The 23,074-nt window shown below is 44.3% G+C and overlaps 1 protein-coding gene and 1 long non-coding RNA gene across 6 annotated transcripts in view; one reads left to right on the forward strand and one right to left on the reverse strand.

The window, feature by feature from the left end:
* Nucleotides 1–7,741: 7,741 nt before the first annotated feature.
* Nucleotides 7,742–12,904, reverse strand: LOC148129474 (uncharacterized). The gene is made up of 3 exons (XR_015745429.1): nt 12,866–12,904; nt 8,323–8,415; nt 7,742–8,211 (listed from the first exon to the last, which is right to left on the reverse strand). It is a non-coding gene; the product is annotated as an uncharacterized LOC148129474 (long non-coding RNA).
* The window catches only part of RAPGEF1 (Rap guanine nucleotide exchange factor 1), a 46,086-nt gene continuing 35,085 nt past the window's right edge, over nt 12,074–23,074 (forward strand). For 3 of the 5 annotated variants that reach the window (XM_087944137.1, XM_087944139.1, XM_087944141.1), the window contains exon 1: nt 12,124–12,314. In XM_087944137.1, coding sequence (XP_087800263.1) covers nt 12,290–12,314 — 25 coding nt within the window. In that variant the 5' untranslated portion in view covers nt 12,124–12,289. Of the gene's footprint in view, nt 12,315–23,074 lie in introns of all 5 variants that reach the window. The other 2 variants (XM_087944140.1, XM_087944138.1) reach the window with 2 other exon arrangements.

The raw sequence follows: 23,074 nt of genomic DNA on the forward strand, positions 1-23,074 counted from the left end.
CTGTGTAAGGTCTACTGGGGACAAGGAGGTTATCTTTCGTCTTGAATTATTATTTTAATTTGCCTTTGTGGTTTAGAACCAAGTACCATGTAGAGTTTTTGGGTGGTCTCTGAGTTTGGTTGTTTCCTTGCAGACATTTCATGACCCAACTAGGCAATTTCATCAGTACTCGTGAGAACGGCTTGATCCCTGTTTATATACAATAGCCCTGAGCTTGTTTTCTTGTTGACGTTTCATGACCCAACTAGGGAACATCATCAGGGCTATTAGTCACAGTGCTAATTGTGTAGAAAGAGTCCAGGAAACGAATGAGTGTGGAAAGTAGGTTAAAACAACAGGCAAAGCCACTGTAGTCTATTTTCTAAATGTTCCTTCAAAAGTGCTCTTTCACAATGGTTGAAACATCTCAGTTTAGCAGAAAAAATTAGTGCGTGGGCTGTCGGGAAACCCTCAAGATCTACAATCTGGGTTAGATCAACTCAGAAATCACAAAAATAATAGGATGGAGCAGCGAAATCTAACACCAGAACTTTTTAATATCCGGTGAAAAGGGGAAACAAAGAGATTAAAAGCATTGTGATGACACAATTGTAAAGCTACCTTTCGAAGAGAGATGTGGATACATTATAATACTGTTCTAATTCATCTTTCTTTCAAAATTGGCACACAGCCCTGCTTTATTTCACTCACAAGGGGGAGCTACTACATCACACTAAACTAAAGGATTTTGCAGGGTTGTTAAAAACAAAAACAAAACCCAACAACTTTCCTAACTTCTGCATTTGGCTTGTGAAAATGCGATAGAGGTGGTGCTTAACTTACAACCGTTTCAGGGACTGTTTGACGTTACTAAAGCAATGCCAAAAAAAAAAAAAGATGACCTAGGATCAGTCCTCACACTTACAACTGTCGCACTGCCCACATGATGACAAACTAAAACCACCTGTGTGTGGAGAGAACTATAGCTCTCCAAAGGCTGTGAAGGATGGAGACTTGAAAAAGAAATCGTATCGAGCATCGATCCTTAAGGAGGAGACAAGAAACGGTTTTGCTCCACAAAACGGAACTTGGTTGGACGGTTAGAGCAGAGCAGAGGGACGATGCGTTGGGTTGCACGAGATGTTTTTTGATTTGGGGGCTTTGCTCTTAGTCCCTGAGATGTGGAGCTGGTGCCCAGTCTGGCTGGCTTCTCTTCCTCCTTATTCTCCTCCTCCTCCTCCTTATTCTTCTTCCTCTTCTTCTCCTGTTCCTCCTCTTCCCTGTTTCTTCTCCTACTCCTTATTCTTCGTCTTGTCCTCCTCCTTATTCTTCATCTCTTCCTTCTCCTCCTTATTCTTCCTCCTCTCCTCTTCCTTATTCTTCATCTCTTCCTTCTCCTCCTTATTCTTCTTCCTCTCCTCTTCCTCCTCCTCCTCCTCCTCCTCCCAATGTAGGGCCAAGAACAGACTGCTGGACTAGAGGATACAAATATCCAATCCAGCAAGACACAGCTTACATCCTTAATGTAACCAATGCAAAGCTAATGTCCAGCGCAGGAAATCAGGAGTCCGGGAAGTTCAAATGAATCTATAGGCTTATTATTTATCAGACGGTGGCAAATTCAGCGGAATTCAGACTTGGATTGAGACAAACAATTCCTCAAAGTTCCGGAGTTGTCATATTGGCACATCTGGGAAACCCGAATCGGAGAGTTCCGGGTTTTCCCTTCCCAAAAGAGAAGCCAAAGATCCATCCCCTGCATCCATCAATCCATCATATGGCCCAATCAAATCTTCATCCCAACTGGAGCCATCCCTCCAGTCACTCCTCTCCAGGTGCAGGGCAACACGTCCTTGACTCTCTGAGAAAAGAATGTTGTTGTGTCTAGTCTTCCCCTCTCCCAAATTCCCAGGCACAGAATTTGGCAGCCTCGAAGCTTCCAAGGGAAAAAAGAATTGGCTTCCAAGGCCAACACTCCACCTTGGCCAGTCCCAATGCACAGTCGCCACCTTCTCTACCTCTTTCTCCTTTCCAGCAAGGCCCCTTACCCAGCCAAGGTGCACCCAGCTCCCTCTTACTCAATCATCCCCTCTGCAGCCGAGGGTCTGCTTAAATTGCATCGCACGTTTGAAGGCAGCGCTAATTCAATACAGAAGGTCCCTCTTCCCATCATTAGCAGATCTAATTGTAACAAAGGCCAAGTGTTAATCAGACTGGGGAGAGAAACGGTGCAGTCGGCTTCTTAATGAGGTTGTCCCAGCCCTGCCGGCAGACGGGGTGGAAGCCACCCTTGGAATAGGAGCCTCACTGAAGAATCGAGATGCGGGTCACTACCTCGAGAAAAGCTACCTGTGCCCATGCTGGGGGAGACGAAAAGAAGGGCAGGATTTCCAAAGAGGGCAGGTTGAAATTGGAGCTCGGTTCTTCTGCCATGACCAAGCAAAATGTCTCTCTCTCTCTCACACACACACACGCACACACAACGTTTCCAAGCCTTCTAAATCTGGGCAGCAACCAGATGCCCCTGAAATGGGAAGAGATGAAGATCTTGAGATCGTTCTGAAAATGAAACAGAGGCTTAGATGACTCAGAGAATATTCAGATTCACAAAAAGGGAGCAATTGCATTCATGCAGCATCCTTTAAGAGCAAACCCCACTCTCTACTAACACGGATGGTGTTACCTAGCTTGGTAATGAAAGGTCTGCAGGAAAAATACCAAGCTGAGAGAGCACCAAGGACCCCATACTACTACTACTACTACTACTACTACTACTCTTCCTCTTCTTCTTCCTCTTTTTTCTCCTCCTCCTTCTTCATCATATTTTTCTTCCTTTTTCTTCCTCCTCCTCCTCCTCCTTTGTAAGTGAAAAACTGTCATAAATCACTTTTTTCAGTGCTTCGAATGGACACTAAAGGAATGGTTGTAAATCAAGGACTACCTGCACCTGCTGTGGCTTTTGCAAGCTAGTAGAAAAATGGAGAGGTGGGTGCGGAGTTTGATGGTTGTTCCTTGGGCTTCCGTTCCATTGTGTGCCTGCACACTCCTGTGTGTGTTTTGCCTGCCAAGCACTTTTGTTCCCCTGGAGTGGTGCCGTGTTGTGTGTTCACAGACTCATCAGAAAATTTATGGGCAGGAATTAATCATGAGCCCTCAGGACAAATTTGTTGAGTTGTAGCTGGTGATGCAGGTGAGGTGGAAGGAAGACAGAGATAACAGAGAAATGGTCACATCAGCAAACGACCCAAATGCAGAACTGGGCATATTTGGGTGAATTCCAATTGTTTCTTTCTTTATTTTGTTTTATTTCATTTCGTTTTGTTTCGTTTCATTTTTATTTCATTATTATTCATTTTATTTTACTTTATTTTATTTAATATTTTATGTTATTTTACTTTAGTTTATTATTTTGTTACTTTATGTTATAATATTTTACTTTAGTATAGTTTAGTTTATTATTTTATTTCTTATTTTATTTTATTCTATTCTTTTTACTTTATTTTATTTTACTTTATTTTTTAATTTAATTTTACTTCTATTCTATTCTTTTACTTTTATTCTTTTATTTTATTTATTATTTTCCTCCAAGGGGATGCAACCAAAGTGATGCAATAATTCCCTGAAAAGCAAAGGAAAAAAAGCCAGTAATTTGTTGCATTGGATATGTTCACCACCTTGGGTTAATAATAATAATAATAATAATAATAATAATAATAATAATAATAATAATAATAATAATAATAATAATGGCGGCTGTATAAGAATTTATTAAATGTACATAGTCACCTAATTCACACATAGTGACTCCAAGTGACTGGCAAAATTAAAACTTTTAAACACACTTTAAAAGTGTATTGTGTATTCACACAACCTCCCTTTAAAAATGGTGACCAGAGAGACAACAGAGGTTAGGCCTCTCCGATCCCATAGGTAAATACTTTTCTTTATTTATTAGCCAGACCTTGCCAAATCTTAATTGATTGGTCTTGAGATGGAGCCGAAAGTCAGCAGTTGTTTACGGCGGCTTAAACATTACCTAACATTAGTTTACGTTGAATTTGCTGACCGGATAATGGTTGCACTTAATGGTAGTTGCACAACACGCATCTCCTTCCATTTAAAAAAAAAAAATCTTCTCGGAGTTCGTAGTAAGAGGAGGAAGAAGATAATTATTTTTTAATTGTTTTTCCTGGGTTGGGTTCAGTGTTGGAATATAGAATAATAGAATTGGAAGGGGTCTTGGAGGTCTTCTAGTCCAACCCCCCCCCACCCACTCAGGCAGGAGACCTTATACCAATTTCAGATAAATGGTTGTCCAATGTCTTCTGAAAAACCTCCAGTGATGGAGCCCCCACAACTTCTGGTGGTGAGCAGTTCCACTGGTGGTGGTTCTCCCTGTTAGGAAATGTCTCCTTAATTCTAGGTTGTTTCTCTCCTTGATTAGAGAAATTTGTCTTGCCTTTTTGTGCTTTGGAACATAGTTTGACTCCCCCCCCCCGCTCCTCTTTGTAGGGCTGAATTCTAGTTCCACCTTAGGCATGAAAGCCAGTTGGGTGACTTTGGGCCAATCCCCGGGAGACGGGGAGTTCTAGTCCTGTCTTACGAATGAAAACCAGCCGAGTGACCTTGAGTCCTCACCCACCTCACAGGGCTGTTGCTGTCTGGAAGACAAGAGAAGGAAGGTAGGTTGGGTACGTTCACGGCCTTGAGTGATTTGTCCAAATAATAAAGACAGGTTGCAAACGAGGAAATAAAAATAATTGGTCTAAAATCAGGTCGGCCACATCTAAGCTTCTGAGTTGGGCCTAAAGAACAAACCCTTGTTGGATGTTTGTATGTCAGAGACAAAAACCTTCCAAGGTTGACATCCGATGAGGCTGGCCATCTTGCAATCACGGGGGCGTTCTTTTTTCTTTCTTTTTTTAATGTCTCCCTAATTTGTATTTAATTTGGAGTTAATTGCCATTTCTTGCCCTATGGAAGCGTGCCCTTCTCTTTCATTTCTATAAGGAAGCACGTATCTTTCAGCAACAACCTTCCTAATTGAGGCTGAATTATCACATTTGTTCAAGAACCCCTTTTCTCCTTCTGTCCTCCAACCAAACCGGACCAGGGGCTCTGGTTTTAGAAGGGGTTTTGCCAGTCAAGGAATTCCAACTCTCCAGCGACTTCATTAGCAGGAACACCTCCAGCCAGAAAAACGGAGTTTAATTATCCTAAAATGCCCTGGTTTTACAATCTGATGTGAAGGAATCTCATTATCTAAGACAACGTAAGTACATTAAGTGGCTTCCACCAGTTTCAACTCTTCAACATGCTGAGTACAGAGTAACAGAGTGGGAAGGGACCTTGGAGGTCTTCTAGTCCAACCCCTGCTCAGGCAGGAGATCCCATCTCCATTCCAGATAAATGGCTGTCGAGTCTCTTCTCCAAAACCTCCACCCACAACTTCTAAAGGCAACGTTCGTTCCACTGATTAATTGTCCTCACTGTTAGGAAATTCCTCCTTAGTTCTAGGTTGCTTCTCTCCTTGACTAGTTTCCATCCGTTGCTTCTTGTCCTTCTTCCCTCGGGTCCTTTGGAGAATAGCTTGACTCCCTCTTCTTTGGGGCAGCCCCTGAAATATTGGAAGGCTGCTATTATGTCTCCCCTGGTCCTTCTCTTCATTAAACAAGACATACCCAATTCTTGCAACCGTTCTTCTTATGCTTTGGCCTCCAATCTCCTAAGCATCTTTGTGTCTTCTTCTCTGCACATTTTTCTAGAGTCTCAATGTCATTTGTATATCATGATGATCAAAACTGATTTGGTACCTTCAGACTTGCAAGAGTATGTTAAAGTAGCTTTAGAGGACGGTCAGATAAGATACGGCATAGCCCAGAGCTGCATAATGGATGGAGGAAAAGGCTCAGAAGGAACGCCTTCTAACTGCTCGTCCATCCACCACCCACCCAAATCCATCCATCCATCCATCCATCCATCCATCAATTAAATGTAAATTAGAATTACTGTCAACTAAAAAGATACTCCTTTGGTCTTTTTAGTTGCCAGCAGAAAGGGAGTGGGGGAAAGCCGTGCATCCCTTAAATGCCTCAAATAATCACCTTGGCAGCCCAAAGCTGTCGGAGCACAAGGATATTACCGGAGAGCATGATTGAGGACTCTTGGCTATGGATGTGTCCCGTTGGAGAATACACATCCAGGGAGTGAGGGGAAGACCAGGGTCAAGGGGGAAATGAATGATGTATTTTAGCATCGGCTGCACCCAGCTAACGCCAACATGGCCACTCCTAATAAATCAATTTATTTTTACTCTTAGAGATGCAGCTTAGAGACATATGATTTGAATGGGGGTGGATTTGTTGGAGCCCTGACAATTACTTTGTACCTAGCCCCGCCCACTTTTTCTTCAGGCCACGCCTGCCTTTCCTGCCGCCCCACCCACTCCCAGGTGTAGCCTTGCAAACGCACCTTGTAGTTAGGAATGGCAAAATTTGCAAAATCAGAGGAAGCGGTGTGTGTGTCGCCCCGCTCAAAACCCACAGCGTCCATCCGAAGCCTGACCTTTTCATCTCTCGGACCGCTGAAATGTGTGTGTTGCATTTGCTCAGACTTTTCCACGCTTGTCCGGCATCGTCTATGCACCACCAAACGAATTTGCAACCGGAGGTGAAAATGGACGAACCGTTTAGTTGATGTCTGCCCGAGATTCACAGCTCCCAGTTCTCCAGAGGTCCTTCGATGAAGAACAGCATTAGAGGCAATTCAACCGGCCAGCTATTTTTGGCTGCATTGATTTTATTTTTCATAACTTCAAGTATTTATAGTTTTAACACTTTTGCCTTCTGCCCAAATATTTAGGCTTCTGCCGCCAGGTTATGTTGTTTATATATTATTTATTTGAATCGCCCCTTTCTTTCTTTCCGCTCTTGGCTTTTGAACTAATGTTCTAAAGACCAAAACGGAAAATACAATTATAAGAGAGAAGGGGGGGGGGGAATAGCAATTATCTTGTCCTCCGCTGCCCCCAAAATCCTTGAGCTCAACGTTCAACGGAAGATTGCATCACTGGCTCGGCTTTCCTTTTCCAGACTTCAGGTTTGTTCTTACTATGGTTTGCTTAAGCCACAATGAGCTGGGTTCATACAACCCAAATTGTGCCTTGCACACCCCGGTGGCTGAATTCCGACAAACGCAAAGCCCGAATAGGGTGATGGATTATCCTGATAAGTGTTGGACCTGATGATTCTCGACTCTTGACAAATGTTTCTTTTCTTTTATGTACACTGAGAGTAATTTACACCAAGACAAATTCCTTGTCTGTCCAATCACACTTGGCCAATGAAGTATTCTATTCTATAAGTGGATCTAATTTCTGACATGCCTACAGTCTGGACATTCATTTGCAAATATGAGCAGTCGTTGGTCTCTCTGAGCTTGGTTCTTTTTTCTTTTTGCACATGTTTTATTACCAATCTAGGTAACATCATCAGTGCTAGAAGGGAGTGAGGTATGTGGAATGGAGGAGGAGGAGGAGGACTGTGGGGCCTCTGATCTTGTTTTCTTGCAGATATTTCATTACCAAATGAATAGGTAATATTATTCATGCACTTTTTCACTGTCTCACTGTTATGAAGAGTTTGTAGAAAGAAACACCAATGATGCCGCTTAGTTTGGGTCATGAACCATCTGCAAGAAAACAACCAAGCTCAGAGAGTACCAAGAACTCCTCATTTCAAGCCCAAACTATAAATATTCTCTTTTATTGACATTTGCAAATATGATATGCTTCCCCCCAAACTGACTTAGAAGCTGCTCTACAGTTTGCTGGACAGCAGGTAAAAAAACAATTCTAGCCACGCCAGACAAACGATCGATTTAATCCCGACAATCGTTTTTTGGGGGTTGTGAGTCCACTTGGTCACGTGCCCTGCAGGGTTTATTGTCTCTAAATGTCAGTGGGCAGCCTCCTATAAGAGTCTGGTTTTCTGAGGGGGCAGGATGGACAATGCAACTTCTAGCAAGTCCTTAGGAGGTTCAATTAAGTCATCCTCAGCTCCAACCTGGAGGAAGATCTCCCCAGGCGGCTCTCAGTGGGGGATTCTTCAGCAAGACAATTGAATCCCTTGGACAGCAGTTGAATTTTTCAGAGCCTCAAGTTCTCCAGGAAAGCACACACACACACACACACACACCTACCTCCAAATCTGTTTTGTCTCCCATCTTCTTTGTCTAGGGAGAAAGGAAAATTGTGAGCTGAAAACATGGCACAATGAATGGACCCCCCCCCTCGCTGCGAACTCTCCCCCGCTGGTCAGGCCTTCCCCGTTTCCCTTAGCCTACCTGGACATGGCTGAAGTCCGGCGATCAGACTTGCCAAAGGAGGAGAAGACAACGCCATCTTGTGTAAGGGCAGAAATGACCAAAAGGTGTGGGCTGAGTAAAAAGTGGGATTTCTCCTCTCATTAGCTGGATAAAGTACTCCACAGTTTAAAGGAAGATAGATAGATAGATAGATAGATAGATAGATAGATAGATAGATAGATAGATAGATAGATAGATGATAGATAGATAGATAGATAGATAGATAGATAGATAGATAGATAATTATAACTATAGTAAAAAGTAAAATAGAAGTGAAATACAAGGTTTATTTCCAAGATAAAATAGGTAAAAGAAAGTACAATACCTATGTGCTAAATGCAGTGTAGATACAGATGGTATAGATATTCAGTAGATATGGATATATAGATATATAAATATAGATACATTTCTCTTTTTTCCCTTTTTTATTTGCAGCAACTAGAAGGGAGTGAGGTTTGCAGGGAGGAAGAGGAGGAGAAGGTGGTGATGGTGATGGATTGTGAACTGAGATCCTAACTCAAGGACTACCTGTATAAAGATTTATATAAAAATATTATATTAAGCTAGCCAAAAAAAGACATGGTAAGAAAAGTCAAGCTGGTGTCGAATCTCTAGTTGTGCAGAAGATTTATGCTACTGCGATGATTAGGATCGAAGAGAAAAGGTTAGCCAAGTTAAGCATCCCTTCCATATGTAATGTTTCCAAGCAAGTTGATGGATGTAACTTTTTTTCTTTCTGAATACTAACAGGGTTCACCGAATTCAAAACACCAATTTATCTCCCCATCCTTTTTTAGCATTCATTTTCTTCTAATAGTCTGGGCAAGGTTGCCCTCTACAGTTCCGTTACAGGAAATAGATAGATAGATAGATGGATGGATGGATAGATAGATAGATGGATGGATGGATGGATGGATGGATGGATGGATGGATGGATGGATGGATGGATGGATGGATGGATAGATGATGGATGGATGGATGGATGGATGGATGGATGGGTTTGTTTTGTGGCCAAAGGTAGACAGGACCTGCTTCTTATCTTGATTCATAGGATTGTAACAGGGAGTCAATGTTTCACTTAGCAAATTGAATGTTGGGCTCAGTTGTGGTTACCTGTATGTTACTCTTAACAATTTCACTCCTGCTTCTGGAGAGTGAAATTGACGAGACTATTCGGCAGTTTTCTGCTCTTACAGAGAAGAACTCAAACCTAAGGAACACAGACCATCTGAAGAAGATAGGATAGTTGGGTTGGAAGGGACCTTGGAGATCTTCTAGTCCAACCACCTCAAGGAGACCTTAGAGCAGGGGTCGCCAACCTTTTGGACCACAGGGACCACGAAACTCATAATTTAAAATCCTGCGGATCAGAGACCCTGGGAAAATCCCCAAACAAGTCTGCAGGAAAATCTCACCCCCCGTTTTCCTACGATCGATCATTCTTTATTTGAGATGGCAGGATACCGTCGCCAGCTCCGTTCTCAGGGAGAGAGAGAAACTTTTGGCTTCATGCAAGGAAAGCAGCAGAAGCAGCAGAAGTCTTTCTTTCTCTCCCCCAAACTCCACCAGAAATGAGTCTTTGCTGGCGCAACCTCTTGGAGCAGGAGGCCTTGCAGGGTCCCAAAGGCTGGGATTAATTGCTTTGGGGGGGGGGGACATTTCTCTGTGGACCACTAAAATTTTCTCACGGACCACCAGTGGTCCCCAGCCCACCGGTTGGCGATCACTGCTCTACACCATTTCAGGCAAGTTGAGTGTCCGATCTCTTCTTGAAAACCTCCAGCAACGGAGCACCCACAACTTCTGGAGACCAGCGTTTCACTCATCTTCATGCAACACTGGAGTTTTCTTCCCTTTCTCAATTCAGCTGAACTTCCAATAAGAGTGTCTGTTGTGAGAACGCAAACCTGGCTAAAAGGAACAGAGGATACAAGAGAAGGCCAGCGGGGTTCTGTGAATGACATTTCCATATCCAGCCCTGAGCAGGGAAGGAAATTCACCCTGGAAGCACTAGAGGCCGCTTAATTTCAGCCTCTTGCAGTTTTGGCCACTTAAATCAATAAACAAATGAATAAACATGAATAAATCTTCCATTTGTATTCTAGGAAATTGGGGGCGGGGGGGGGGGGGCTGAAAAATTCAAAAAGGAAGAGAATGCCTTGCAAAATTAAAGCATGATTTAAGAATTGAGGAAGGACAAGAAAATAAATATTCAAACTACTCTAGGAACAAGATCTATAGCATAGGAACTCTAGCTCAAGCAGTGGGTTGGGCTAGAAGACCTCTAAGGTCCCTTCCAGCTCGGTATTCTGCATTTTATGCTGCGTATCTTGGGAGGGGAGCTCGGGGGGGGGGGAAACATTGAAAAAGGGGAGAGAAATTTAAATTTGATGTTGGAATGAGCAAGGACCAGCATTATTAAACATTCAGAGGACTTGAAATATTAAGAGCAATCTATTTGGAGCAGCAAATAGAGGGTTGTTTTTTTTTAATCAAAATCTTTGACATTTCAAAAGATTTCCTCGAAGGTGCTTTCTGACAGGCGTTTGTTTTGCCCCGGGAAAACTCGGTGTGAAAGACAGTGGAGGCATTTAAAAACGACACTGGGTTGAATTGTTCCCTGAAGCAAAGAGGTTTTTGGGGGGAGGCAGTAATCCTGTTGAGTCACCCAATGTGTAAAAACGTAACCTGGTTTAGTTGCAGTTTGGAGCGCTCTAGCTGTGTACGGTGCGTGAACCCTGAAACTCTGGTATAGGGGATAAATCGTGGTTAAAAGAAAGATTAAAAATTTGGTCTAGTACTTAAGGCACCAGATCAGAAAGCAGGCGAGGGAGAGTTCTAGTCCCACCTTAGTATTGAAAGCCAGCTCGGTAACTTTGGGCCAATCGCCAGGAGGCTGGGAGTTCTAGTCCCGCTTTAGCCATGAAAGTTGGTTGGGTAACCTTGGGCCAGTCACTTCCTCAGCCCAACCTCACAGGATTGTTGTTGTGAGGAAAATAGGAGGAGGAAGGGTTGTTGGATATGTTTGTCACCTTGAGTTATTCAGAAAACTAATAAAGGCAGGATACAAATGGAGGGAAATAAGGGGAAGGAAGGAAAGGAGGAAGGAAAGAAGGGAAGGAAGGAAAAGAAGAAAGGGAAGGAAGAAAGGAAAAGAAGAAATGGAAGGTAGGTAGAAGGAAGGAAGGTGGAAGGAAGGAAAAGAAGGAAGGAAGGGAAGGAAGGAAGAATCCTCACCAAGTTGACTTCCACTTATCCTAATTCATCTGGCTCGTCATGAGAGGAGCTCCCACCTTTCCGGGAACCTTCTTGCTGTGGGAGATGGGGCCTAGAGTCCCTTCCTTGGCTGGGCAGGTTGGGAGCACAGGCCTCCTTTCAGTGGGAGCAACCCAGCCTTCCTTTTTGACTAGGGGAGATGGGGCCTGGAGTCCCTCCCTGGTGGGGCCCCATGGGACCTTTCTGCCTTCCAGGGGGTCCAATCTCTCCCCACCCCTGGGAGGTCTTCTAGTCCAGCTTCAATGCCCCTTATCAGAAATGGTGCAGGGTCTCCTGCTTGAGCTGGGGGGTTGGACTAGATGACCTCCAAGGTCCCTTCCAACTCTGTCCCTCCCCGGGGAGGCACCCACTGAGCGCCCACCCCCTCCACCCCGCCTCTCCCGCACATGGGCCCTGGAGTCCGCCCGGCGGAGGCCGATGGGACCTGGGCCCCCTTCCAGCGTCCAGCCACCGCCTCTCCGGGCTCGGCAGCCGCGGCGGTCGGGCAGCAGGGCGCGCTGTGGGCCGGGCTGGCCCTGCTTAGCGGCGGCGGGAGGAGCCGCAGCCGCCGCCGCCGCCGCCGCCGCAGCAGCCAGCAGAGCACCGGAGCCGCGCCGAGGAGCTGCCCGGCCGCCTCCCGTCCTCCCGGGCTCCGCCAGCGCCCGAGCCCGGCGCCCGCGGCGGCCCAGCCATGTCCGGCCGGGTGGAGAAAGCAGGTGGGTTGGCGCGCCGGAGCCGAGCCAGGCCTCGCCCGTCGGGGACCCGCCGGAAGGCCGGCCGGGAAGGCGCGGGTGATGGGCACCGGGCGAGGGAAGGGCTGCCTGCCCGCCTTGCACCCGGGACGAGCGTGCAAAGGCGGGCGGGGTGCATTGCACGCGCAGCGGGGCGCTTGCACGGGGCCCTGGCTCTCCGGGGAGGGGGGGGGAGAGGCAGGGGCAACCCCACCCACCCCTCTCCGTGCGCGTGCCCGCCCGTCTCCCTTGTGTGACCCCCGACCCCCCCGTGCGCGTGCTCCCTTTTAGCAACGCTCCCCCGGGGAAGGTTTTTCTCCCCCCCTTTTTTTTGCAAAGGGGGGAGGGGTTTGCGCCCGTGTGGATTGTTGGGGGGGTAAGGAGGTGGGGGGTTCCTTGCCGGAAGGCCCGGGGAGGGGGAGTGGGGAGGGGGGGGCGTGCAAAGGCACGCGTGGGAGGCGCGCGAGGCCCCGGGCCCTGAAAAGGTGCCCGTGATTGTGACTCTCGTGGGTTTCCGGGTGTGCATTGTGGCCGACCTGGAGATCCGTGTCGTTTGGAGTTTGCTTCTGCTTGTGGCTGTGGGCGGGAAGGGTGTGTGTGGAGAGAGATACAGCTCTACCTTTACACACGTACAATATAGATCTATATCTATGCACACGTGCAACGTATTATCTATATACACAATGTAAATATGTGTGTGTGTGTGTGCATATACATACATACATACATATATATGTATGTATGTATGTATATGTATGTATACACTGTGTCTGTCTATATGTAACAGTTATTGCACAAACACACATATGAATCTATTATATATACACACAAATATAAACAAAGAAAACAAATATAAACATATATACACATTTGTGTATACACACACACACACACACACACACACACACACATATATATAAAATAGATACGTGTGTGTTTGTGCAATAATTGTTACACATCCAATTGTTTCCTTTCGTCTCTCTGCTCTCTTTCCTAAACAATATTTGGAATTTGAAACAAGATTGCACTCACTGCAACAAAGTAATTCCCACAAGGGAGGCAGATTTTATCTCAAAAGCATTCGAAAAAAATACTATTATTGGGCCTTTGTTGACAACCATTCAAGTACAAATGTTTAATTTAAAAAAACACTCCGTAAGCTATGTGAAATGTACAGACCTGAGTATCTGTGTGGATATCACTGCATGTATATGGCGAGTATCTATCCTGTATAATTTATGCGCCTAGTATAATGTTTATTAGATATCCCTTCACAAAGTTCATTTGCACATATGTGTGAAGCTCACATATGTAGAGGTTCATGTGCACACAATGGAGTCTCTAGTGTAGGAAACATAAGCATATGTTGTGTATGTCAGTGCATTATGTATTGATATATTTTTAATTTCTTTGTCAAATTTTTAAACAGGCCATCATGCTCCTAGACCAATTTTGGGCAGTACAAATTAAAACAAAACTGTCTGTCTATCTATCTATCTATCTATCTATCTATCTATCTATCATTAAATTCCCATAGGAAGCAATGAACTCTGGAATAAAATAATTAAAATTGAAAATTAAAAAAGTCATAGGAATATAAGTATATCTCGAGTGAAGATGGTGTGTTTCTTTGCATGGAAATTAATCTTATGTAGCTTAGCAATTTCCTGTGCTTTTTTTAAAAAAAATTCTGGTTAATTGTTTTAATTGTTTTAAATTTTGTTTATATGAGGTTTGTTTTTGGGAACTAGCCAGAGGCACGTATGTGAGGTGGGCAGTTAGAAAAATTATGATGATGATTTAAATAGATTGGCTCCTGATTATTAATTGAAGTTGAATAGAATACAAATTTAAAAGTAAACTTTATGCATCTCTGTATAGCATGCATCTGTGAATATAATCTCTGTGTGACATATACTTACAGAGAAATTATATTCACACACACATTAATACCCTTTGAAGAATTTTAACACTCTATTGGTGCCAAGGTGGAAAACATGAAAAACCTAACTGTTTGTTCAGGCATATGGATCATGAAGTTAGTCAAACCTGTGTGGGAATGCATATATGATATGATATTCTTTTACTTTTACTTTGGCTGCCGTTTCTTTTTGAAATTATACGTTGTGATGTATATGCTTCCATATACTTTATTGTGCTTTTTGTTTCACTTTTGATCACTGCCTGGACCAAGGGTCTTTAAACTTGGCAAGTTTTAGACTTGTGGACTTCAACTCCCAGAATTCCAGAGCTGAGAGAGGAAAGAAAGAAATACGATTCACATATGCATTAGTATGATATATGTATGGATATGTACCATGAAAGCCAGCTGGGTGGCTTTGGGTCAGTCAACACTAGATGGTGAGTGCTTGAAGAGGGGGTTGGTCTAGAAAACCTCCAAGATCCCTTCCAACTCTTGTTATTCTGTTAGACATACTTAGCTCCTTCAACTGTTCATCATACAATTTAGCCTGCAGATTCTGTATCATCCTTGTTGCTCTTCTCTGCATACTTTTCTGTAATCTTCTGACATCGGTTGTAGGACCTGGGTATGTCTAGTTAAATGAAAAAAAAGGGGGGGACTAAGGGTAACATGATAGCAGTCGTCCAGTATTTGAGGGGCTGCCCCAAAGAAGAGGGAGTCAAGCTATTCTCCAAAGCCCCTGAGAGGCAGGACAAGAAACGATGGATGGAAACTAACCATGGAGAGAAGCAACTTAGAACTAAGGAGAAACGTCCTGACAGTGAAGACAATTCACCAGTGGAACCACTTGCCACCAGAAGTTTTGGCTGCTCCAACGCTGGAGGATTTTAAGAAGAGACTGGACAGCCCTTTGTCTGAAACAGAATAGGGCCTCCTGCCTGAGCAGGGGGCTGGACTAGAAGACCTCCGAGGTCCCTCCCAGCTCTGTTATTCCTCTGTTGTTACCTATCCGTGAAAGTGCCCAGTGGAAGAGAAGGCAGTCCATTTTTTTTCATAGCCCTGGGGCCTCTCTCTGTGGCCAAGATGAAAATGCTCTCTGGCTGTCATTGAATCAGCAGAAAACGATGCCAACATGACCTGCTTATGACTTACTCCTCCCTTGGCTCTGCCCGTCCAAGCTTCCCTCAGAAAGAAGAGATGGCCCAGCCCAACAACTGTTGCCTGCTTTGAGCTGCACCTTCTGATTCTTGACGAATGTTTCTTTTTTTATGTACACTGAGAGCACATGCACCAAGGCAAATTCCTTGGGTGTCCAATCACACTTGGTCAATAAAGAATTCCTTCCTTCCTTCCTTCCTTCCTTCCTTCCTTCCTTCCTTCCTTCCTTCCTTCCTTCCTTCCTTCCTTCCTTCCTTCCTTCCTTCCTTCCTTCCTTCCGCTTTAGCTCTGATGGAGCAGTAGAACCATTTAAACAGGCTGAGGACAAGATAAAGATAAAGGTTGGGTGGAGAGAGGGTGACGGGGTAGAGGTAGTCCTCAGCTTAACGACCACAATCATGCCTCAAATTTCAGAGATATTTGTTCCGTGAGTTTCGCCCGGGGACAGAATCTCGAAACACGCGGGCATCCACACCTTCTCCTCTGCATAGTAAGTTATGGGCCCAAGGAGGTGACACTTGAATGCTTCCCAGGGTAGGGGATGGAAAGGCCAGTTTTGAGCTGGGGGAAGTAGTGGAAGAAAACAGCTGGAGCATGCCGGAATGCAAAACAGCTGAGCAAAGCCTTAAGCAAAAAGCTGAAATTGGAAACAATTTCTAAATTTATTATCTGGGTGTGGACAGTCCTTTGGATTCTAGGTCACAGGGAAGAGCGGTTTAAGCCTCTCTCTTTCTTTCTCTTTCTTCTCTTTTTCTCTTTTCTCTCTCTTTTTCTCTCTCTCCCTTTCTCTCTCTCCCTTCTCTCTCCCTCTCTTCCTTTTTCTCTTTTCTCTCTTTTTCTCTTTCTCTCTCTCCCTTTCTTTCCCCTTTCTCTCTTTTTTCTCTCCCTTTCTCTCTCTTCTCTCTCTTTCTCTTTCTCTCTTTTTCTCTTTCTCTTTTTTCTTTCTCTTTATCTCGTCCTCCTTCCCTCTCTCTGATTCTCTGTGTCTGTCTGTCTGTCTCTCTCTCTCTCTCTCCCTCTCCCCGTCTCCTTCTCTCAGAAATAAAGATTGATATATCCTGAGTAGAGAAAGTTTTTGTTATCCTGAAATTGGAATTTTATTTTATTTCATTTCATTTTTGCTACTGCAATGCTTTTGGGGTTTTTGAGTGTTTTTAAAGAAGGCACTCTGTTCCTTTCCACCCACAAAGCAGTACATTGATCGGCTGGATGAGTTTGGAGCTCTCGGTTTGAATTGGAAAGCGTTAAGCGCTGGAATTTATGTTCTTCCCAGACAGAAATCCAAGCTGTGCTTTCCGACGTCACTCCCGTTGGCTCCCTTAAATTGCGTGTAAAAATAATAAAGGCAGGATACAAATCAAATTACATTAAATTAAATTCAAACATCGTCCAATATCTTATGACGACAACAACAACGCCAGAAGTCTGGGCTGAGCCAGACTCCCAAAGACACACCGAGGGAACCAAGATTCAAATGAAAGACTCATTTGTGCGAACGTAGCATTTAGTGGCCTTCTCTGAGAAAATTCACACCTAAAGTCGTCTTCTCCCTTCTTGTTTCTGGAAACCTTTGTTTGTCTAAGACAGGGGTGTCCAACCTTGGCAACTTTAAGACTTGTGGACTTCAACTCCCAGAATTCTCAGCCAGCAAAGCTGGCTGAGGAATTCTGGGAGTTGAAGTCCACAAGTCTTAAAGTGGCTAAGGTTGGACACCCCTGGTCTAAGAGAAGGACTAGGGGTGACATGGTAGCAGTCTTCCAATATTTGAGGGGCTGCCGCACAGAAGTGGGGGGATGATGTACCCTCCAAAGCACCTGAAGGCAGAGAAGAAGCAACGGATGGAAGATCATTCCAGAAAAATCCAAGCTAGAATTAAGTAGAAATTCCCTGACAGTGAGAACAATTAAACACAACTGAATTGCCTGCAGAGGTTGCAGGTTCTCCGTCACCGGAGGTTTTTAAGAAGAGACACGGCATCCATTGGTCCAGAATGGCACAGGGTCTTCCTGATTGGGCAAGGGGGTTGGAGTAGAAGACCTCCATGGTCCCTTCAAACTCTGTCCTTCCGTCATTCTGTAATCTCCATAATTTGCATGGGAAGCCCTGTCTTCACTTCATCGTTCCTGGAATTTATTTATTTCTGCTTTGGGAGACGAGGGAAGGCAAATTTTCAGTAGCAGCCGAATTCCACCCATGAATTTAAAAAGAGACTATTTGTTGCATTGCCAGCAGCGAGGCCGAGCAAACATTCCACGAAGCGGCCAGACTGTGAAGTGTCTTTCTTGAGATGCATCCGAGGGCTCTTTTTATTTATCCAAATCATATCTATAACTACATCTCTCCAACCACCTTATGCGGGTTAGTATGTGTATGCAAGTATCCCTCGGCTTAACCAGAGCTCACTTTTAGCTTAGTTTACTTTATTGTCATCGCAACCTCGTACAACAAAATTAAATGCCATCTTCGGGGTACATGATGACTATGAAAATAAACACAAACACACAACCTTCACATGTTATACACTGAATGGAAAACCCCTGATATTGCATTAATATTGCACTATACAGTAAATGTCTGCAAGAAAACCACCAACCTCAGTCGTCAGTCCTCCTCCTCCTCTCAACAAACCTTACTGCCTTCTAGGACTGATGATGTTACCTAGTTGGGTCATGAAACATCTGCAAGAAAGTTTTAGTTTAGTGTACTTTACTTTATTGTCATCGTACCTCGTACAACAAAATTAAATTCCATCGTCAGTGTACAAAAGTTACGATTGTGAAAATAAACACACACATCCATCACATTTTGTACACTGAATGGAAAACCCCTGATATTGCATTAATATTGCACTATACAGTAGGACTCTACTGAGCTACTGACCTGGGATAAAAGCCGTTTTTTCAGCCTATTTATCCTTGTTTTTATTATTGTCCTGTACCTGATGGTAGTAGTTCAAAAAAAAAAAAAAAGGCTGCCCAGGATGAGATGGATCTTTGAGGATGTTTTGAACTTTCTTAAGGCAGCGGGAGCTATAAAGCTCTTCCAAAGAGGGGAGAGGGCAACCAATGATCCTCTGGGCAATGACGTTCACCCTCTGGGGCGCTGTCCTATCTGCCCCTGTGCAATTGGCAAACCCTACAGAGGTGCAGTAAGTTAAGATACTCTCTGTGGTGCAGCGGTAGAAGGTCACCAGCAGTTTTCCATTCAGTTGTTGTTTTCTGAGAAGCCTCAGGTAGTATCGTCTCTGCTGGGCCCTTTTGACCAACGGACCTTAATGACCGTTCAAAGTTGCAACGTCCCTGGAAAAGGGGACTTACGACCTCTTTTCATGCTTGTGACCGTTGCAGCATCCCCCCCGCGTTTCACCCGATCGAAATTCGGATGCTTGGCCACTGGTTGGTATTTGTGATGGGGTGCGGTCTCTCCTGGGAAGCCAGATTGACTTAACAACCAACCACGTGATGGACTTAAGAACCGTAGTAGGGATTCCCTTTACCAAATGGGTCAAGGAAGCGCCAGTTCTGGGCTCCCCTGTGGCCATCCCCGTATTGGCAAATGGTTTGCAAGTTTATAAGAACGGTGGGAGGAAGGGAAAGGGATGACTAAGGGATCAGCAGTTCACGATGTTTGCAGTGATGCTTGGAAAATGGAACAAGATTTGTCATCGGAGGCAACACTCATGTGAGGAGGTCAGGCTTTTGCAACCTTCTGACAAAGTCGATGTTGGGAAGCTGGGTTCCTTTTAATAGAACCGGGTTACTAATTTCACAAGTGCAGCGATTCGCTTAACAATGGTGGAAAGAACAGCCGTAAAATGAAGTGTCGGGAAAAGCTTAAGCCGCATCAAACAATGAGACATCTGCAGCCCAAAATAGACGTGTTTTTTTTTTCTTTTTAGCAACGGAGGGTGGGAATGTCAGCAAAGTGTTTCCTGCCACGTGGGTCGCAAAGGTGCCAAATGAATAAGTCAGAGAGGTTGTCCTCTGTCAATGAAGGGCACACCCAATTCCCAAGCTGTGGGCAAACGGGGCATTAATGCCAAGGCAGGATTAGAACTCACCGTCTCCTGGTGATTGGCCCAAAATCATGCTGCTGATTTTTGTACCTAAGGGGAGACTAGAACTCCCAATCTCCTGGTGATCGGCCCAAAGTCACCCTGCCAGCTTTCATAGTGACCAGAACTCAACAGTTTCTGGTTTGTAGTCTGATGCCATAACCACTAGACAAAACTGACTCTTTGTACCAGAATAATTGGTGCAAAGTCATAAAGGAGTCAGTTTTGTCTAATGGTTATGGCACCAGACTACAAACCAGAAACTGTTGACTTCTAGGTGTGTGTGTGTGTGTGTGTATATATATATATATTTGGTCCTGTAAGAGCTGCTTGCTTTCTGCTTTCCACTATTTTCACTCGCTCCACCTAGTTGTTGACATTTGGGGGTATTATGGGCTGTAACTTTCCACATTGACCACAAAAGAACACATTTGGACAAGTGCCAGTGGAGATCCTTCAGTCATCTAGGTCCCAAAGATGCTTTTTTTCCAAGACGCAACTGGACCTTTTCTTTGAAGACCTTTTGCTTCTCATCCAAGAAGCTTCTTCTGAATGGAGGCTGGGGAACGGAAGGATTGATACTCCTTGCAGACAGCTGGTCAATTTGCATTCTTTCAGAGAGTGGTGGAGTCGTTTATCTGTGTTTTGGGGGTGTTCTAGCCCAGGGGTGTCCAATCTTGGCAACGGAATTCTGGGAGTTGAAGTCCACAAGTCTTAAAGTTGCCAAGGTTGGACACCCCTGGGCTAGCCCAACCCTCTGCCCAAGCAGGGGACCCTATAGCATTTTGGACAGTCTCTTCTGGAAAACCTCCAGTGATTGGAGCAGCCACAACTTCTGGAGGGAAGCCGGTTCCACAGATTAAGCGCAGGAAATTTTCTCCTGACTGCTAAGGCGAGGAAGTTGCTTTTTCTTCTCCGGAAAAATACGAGTCAGGTTGGAGAGCTTTCAGGATGTCTTCTCAGCCTGGGAAACCTTTCCCAAACATTTCCTTTTCTTTTATTTTTCGGCGGCTGTTTATTGAGATCCCCAGACGTAGCCAGGGCGGGGCAGGGTTTTCCAAAGGGAGGACCAGTGAGAGAACTCTAAAGCGGGTGGTGGGGGAATTGTTTTAAGCGGAGGGCGTTGCCTCAACCCCTAAAACCACAAATTTGCATTGTGTTATTTTTAAGAAGTTGGAAGCTCTTTCAGATTTTTGCCCGAAACAGCTGGCTGCTCTGAGTTGGAGTTGAATGGAAGCAAAGGAGAAAGAGAGAGAGAGAGAACCCTTAGCGTCAAACGGAAGTGGCCCTCTTCTTGACTGGTTGGCAGTGACACACAACGGCTGTCTTTTTTTGGGGTTGTTTTGTGCATTGGAGGCGAAGAATTATTTCTTAAGGATAAGCCGTCTCTCTTTTTTAAAAAAACAAAAATCAAAATAGGTGTTTGGAGATTTAGCAAGGAACTTCCCTGGTCGGCTTTAACAGATTTACAACTTTTTAAAAATGGTTGCAGCTGGGAAAGTTTTGTGCAGCATCTGAGGGTCTTTCTGAAACTCTCACCACTTTCTTAGAGCTGCTAACAGAGATTTTACTTGGCAAAAGAATGTTACTTTTAGATCATTTTTCCCCGGGATGTTCAGACATCAAACGGCTAACTGGACAGCTGCAGGGATTCGCTGCACGACAGTGTCGGGGAAGGTCATCAAATAGGGGAAAACTCACTTGTCTTGCAAAACAACAAAAACGTTGAGCTCAGTTTTGGCTGGAAGTTGAGGACTAAAAAGCAGGCAAAGATAAAACTCCTCGCCAGGAAAAAAAATAAAGGCGAAATTGATTTCTCAAAAATCAATTCTCATTTGGCAAGGAGAACAGAATGAATCCAGATAAATATGGGACTAATTTATGGGATGGATGCAGATTTAAAACGAACCTTTTCCTGAACTCGAAAGTTCAGTGATCTTAGAGAGCTGGTTTATCTTTTCATTCATTCATTCATTTCATTTCATTTCATTTCATTCATCACAAACCTGGCTAAGCAGCATAGAGTTTTAAAAACAGTAAAAGGCTGATCGATTATTTGCAATAGAAAAAGACAGCTTAGCTTTGATCAGATGGGAAAACAAACCTAAGTTTTCCTTTGGGAAATTATACAGGTAGTCCTCGACTTACGACCACAATTGAGCCCCTCCCCCCATTTCTGTGCCTAAGTGGACCATTTGTTAAGTGAGCTCTGCCCCATTTTACGGCTGTGGTTGTTTGGTAAATCCCTGCAGTTTTTTTAAGTCAGCAAGCGTCCCGATTTTGATCCCCTGACCATTTTTCTTAAAGTGTGAAAAAAACCTTCATAAGTTGCTTCTTTCAGTGTCCTTGTAATACCCAACGGTCACTAAGTGGACAGTTGCAAATCAAGGACCAGGTGCGTAAGGGAACGTTTTGAATGAATGAATACTTTATTAGCCAAGTGTGATTAGAAACACAAGGAATTTGTCTTGGTGCACATGTCTTGGGATCTGCGGCGTGGATTTTTATGATCTCGGAGAAGAGATATCTTGGCTTTATGTCTGAATTTGATTTAAATCCTTCTCAATTCCAAATACAATGACCTCTGTGCCTAGATCCACGGATGCTTTTAACCTGAGGACGGCGTGCTCCCACTTTACAGAGTTTTTTTACCGAGTCCTTCCCGCTTGGTTTTCAATTTAATAATTTGTTTTTTGTGTGTTGGTTAATGTCTGCTAACTTTGCTTCCAAAGAAAGCATTACTCAGATTGCTAATGGGTGGCTGGACCGTCTGGAGATCACAAGATTGCCACAGACTGTCGTTTATTTTAGCCCACGAAGCAGAGAAATCAGAGAAAAAATATATATATAACTTCGGAAGGATGTTGCAACGGAAGGGTTGGGACGGAGCTTGGAAGCCGTCTTGGGCCGTGCTGTTCAAACTTGGGTAGTTTAAGAGGTGTGGACTTCAACTCTGGCTGGGGAATTCTGGGAGTTGAAGTCCACAAGTCTTCAAGTTGCCAAGTTTGGGGACCCCTGATCTAGTCCGTCTCCCTGCCAGATTCAAGAATTGGCTATTACAGTATCATTGACAGATGCCACTCAGCTTCAGTTGAAGTGCCTCTAGCAAAAAAGAAGGTCCACCCTCTTCTAGTAGAGTCTCTTCCATTGATGAACAGAAGTAACTTCTCCAGATGTTCCACCAAAATGGGCCTCCTAGTTATTGAAGCTCCTCCTGTTTTTTCCAGTGACGTTGAACAATTCTACCCTGTCTTCTCCATGACAATCTTTTAGATGGTTGAAGACAACTATTGTGTCTTCCTGGCTGCTTCTCTTCTTTGCTCCTTCACCATGAACTTGTTATTGTTAGTGGTATATTAGTGGGGAGGTCTTCTCCTGGTTTTCTTATTTGAGTGACTCACATTGGCAGGAGTCATAACTCTTGGGCAACCAAAGAAGTCTACTCACAAGCTTAGAAGAGTTACTGTCCTCTTCCTCCTCCTCCTCCTCCTCCTCCTCCCAGTTCCAAGCAGGCCACCCAAAAAGGGGAAGGAGCCACATCCAGAGTAGAGACAACAGACAACTTCCTTAGATGGTGAGTTGTGTTGTGTCCCATCAGGAGTGATTTAA

The sequence above is a fragment of the Notechis scutatus genome, chromosome 15 (genome assembly GCF_049901735.1).
Source record: "Notechis scutatus isolate UNSWTSFEM ecotype Mainland chromosome 15, rNotScu1.2, whole genome shotgun sequence".
Classification (NCBI taxonomy): Eukaryota; Metazoa; Chordata; class Lepidosauria; order Squamata; family Elapidae; genus Notechis; species Notechis scutatus.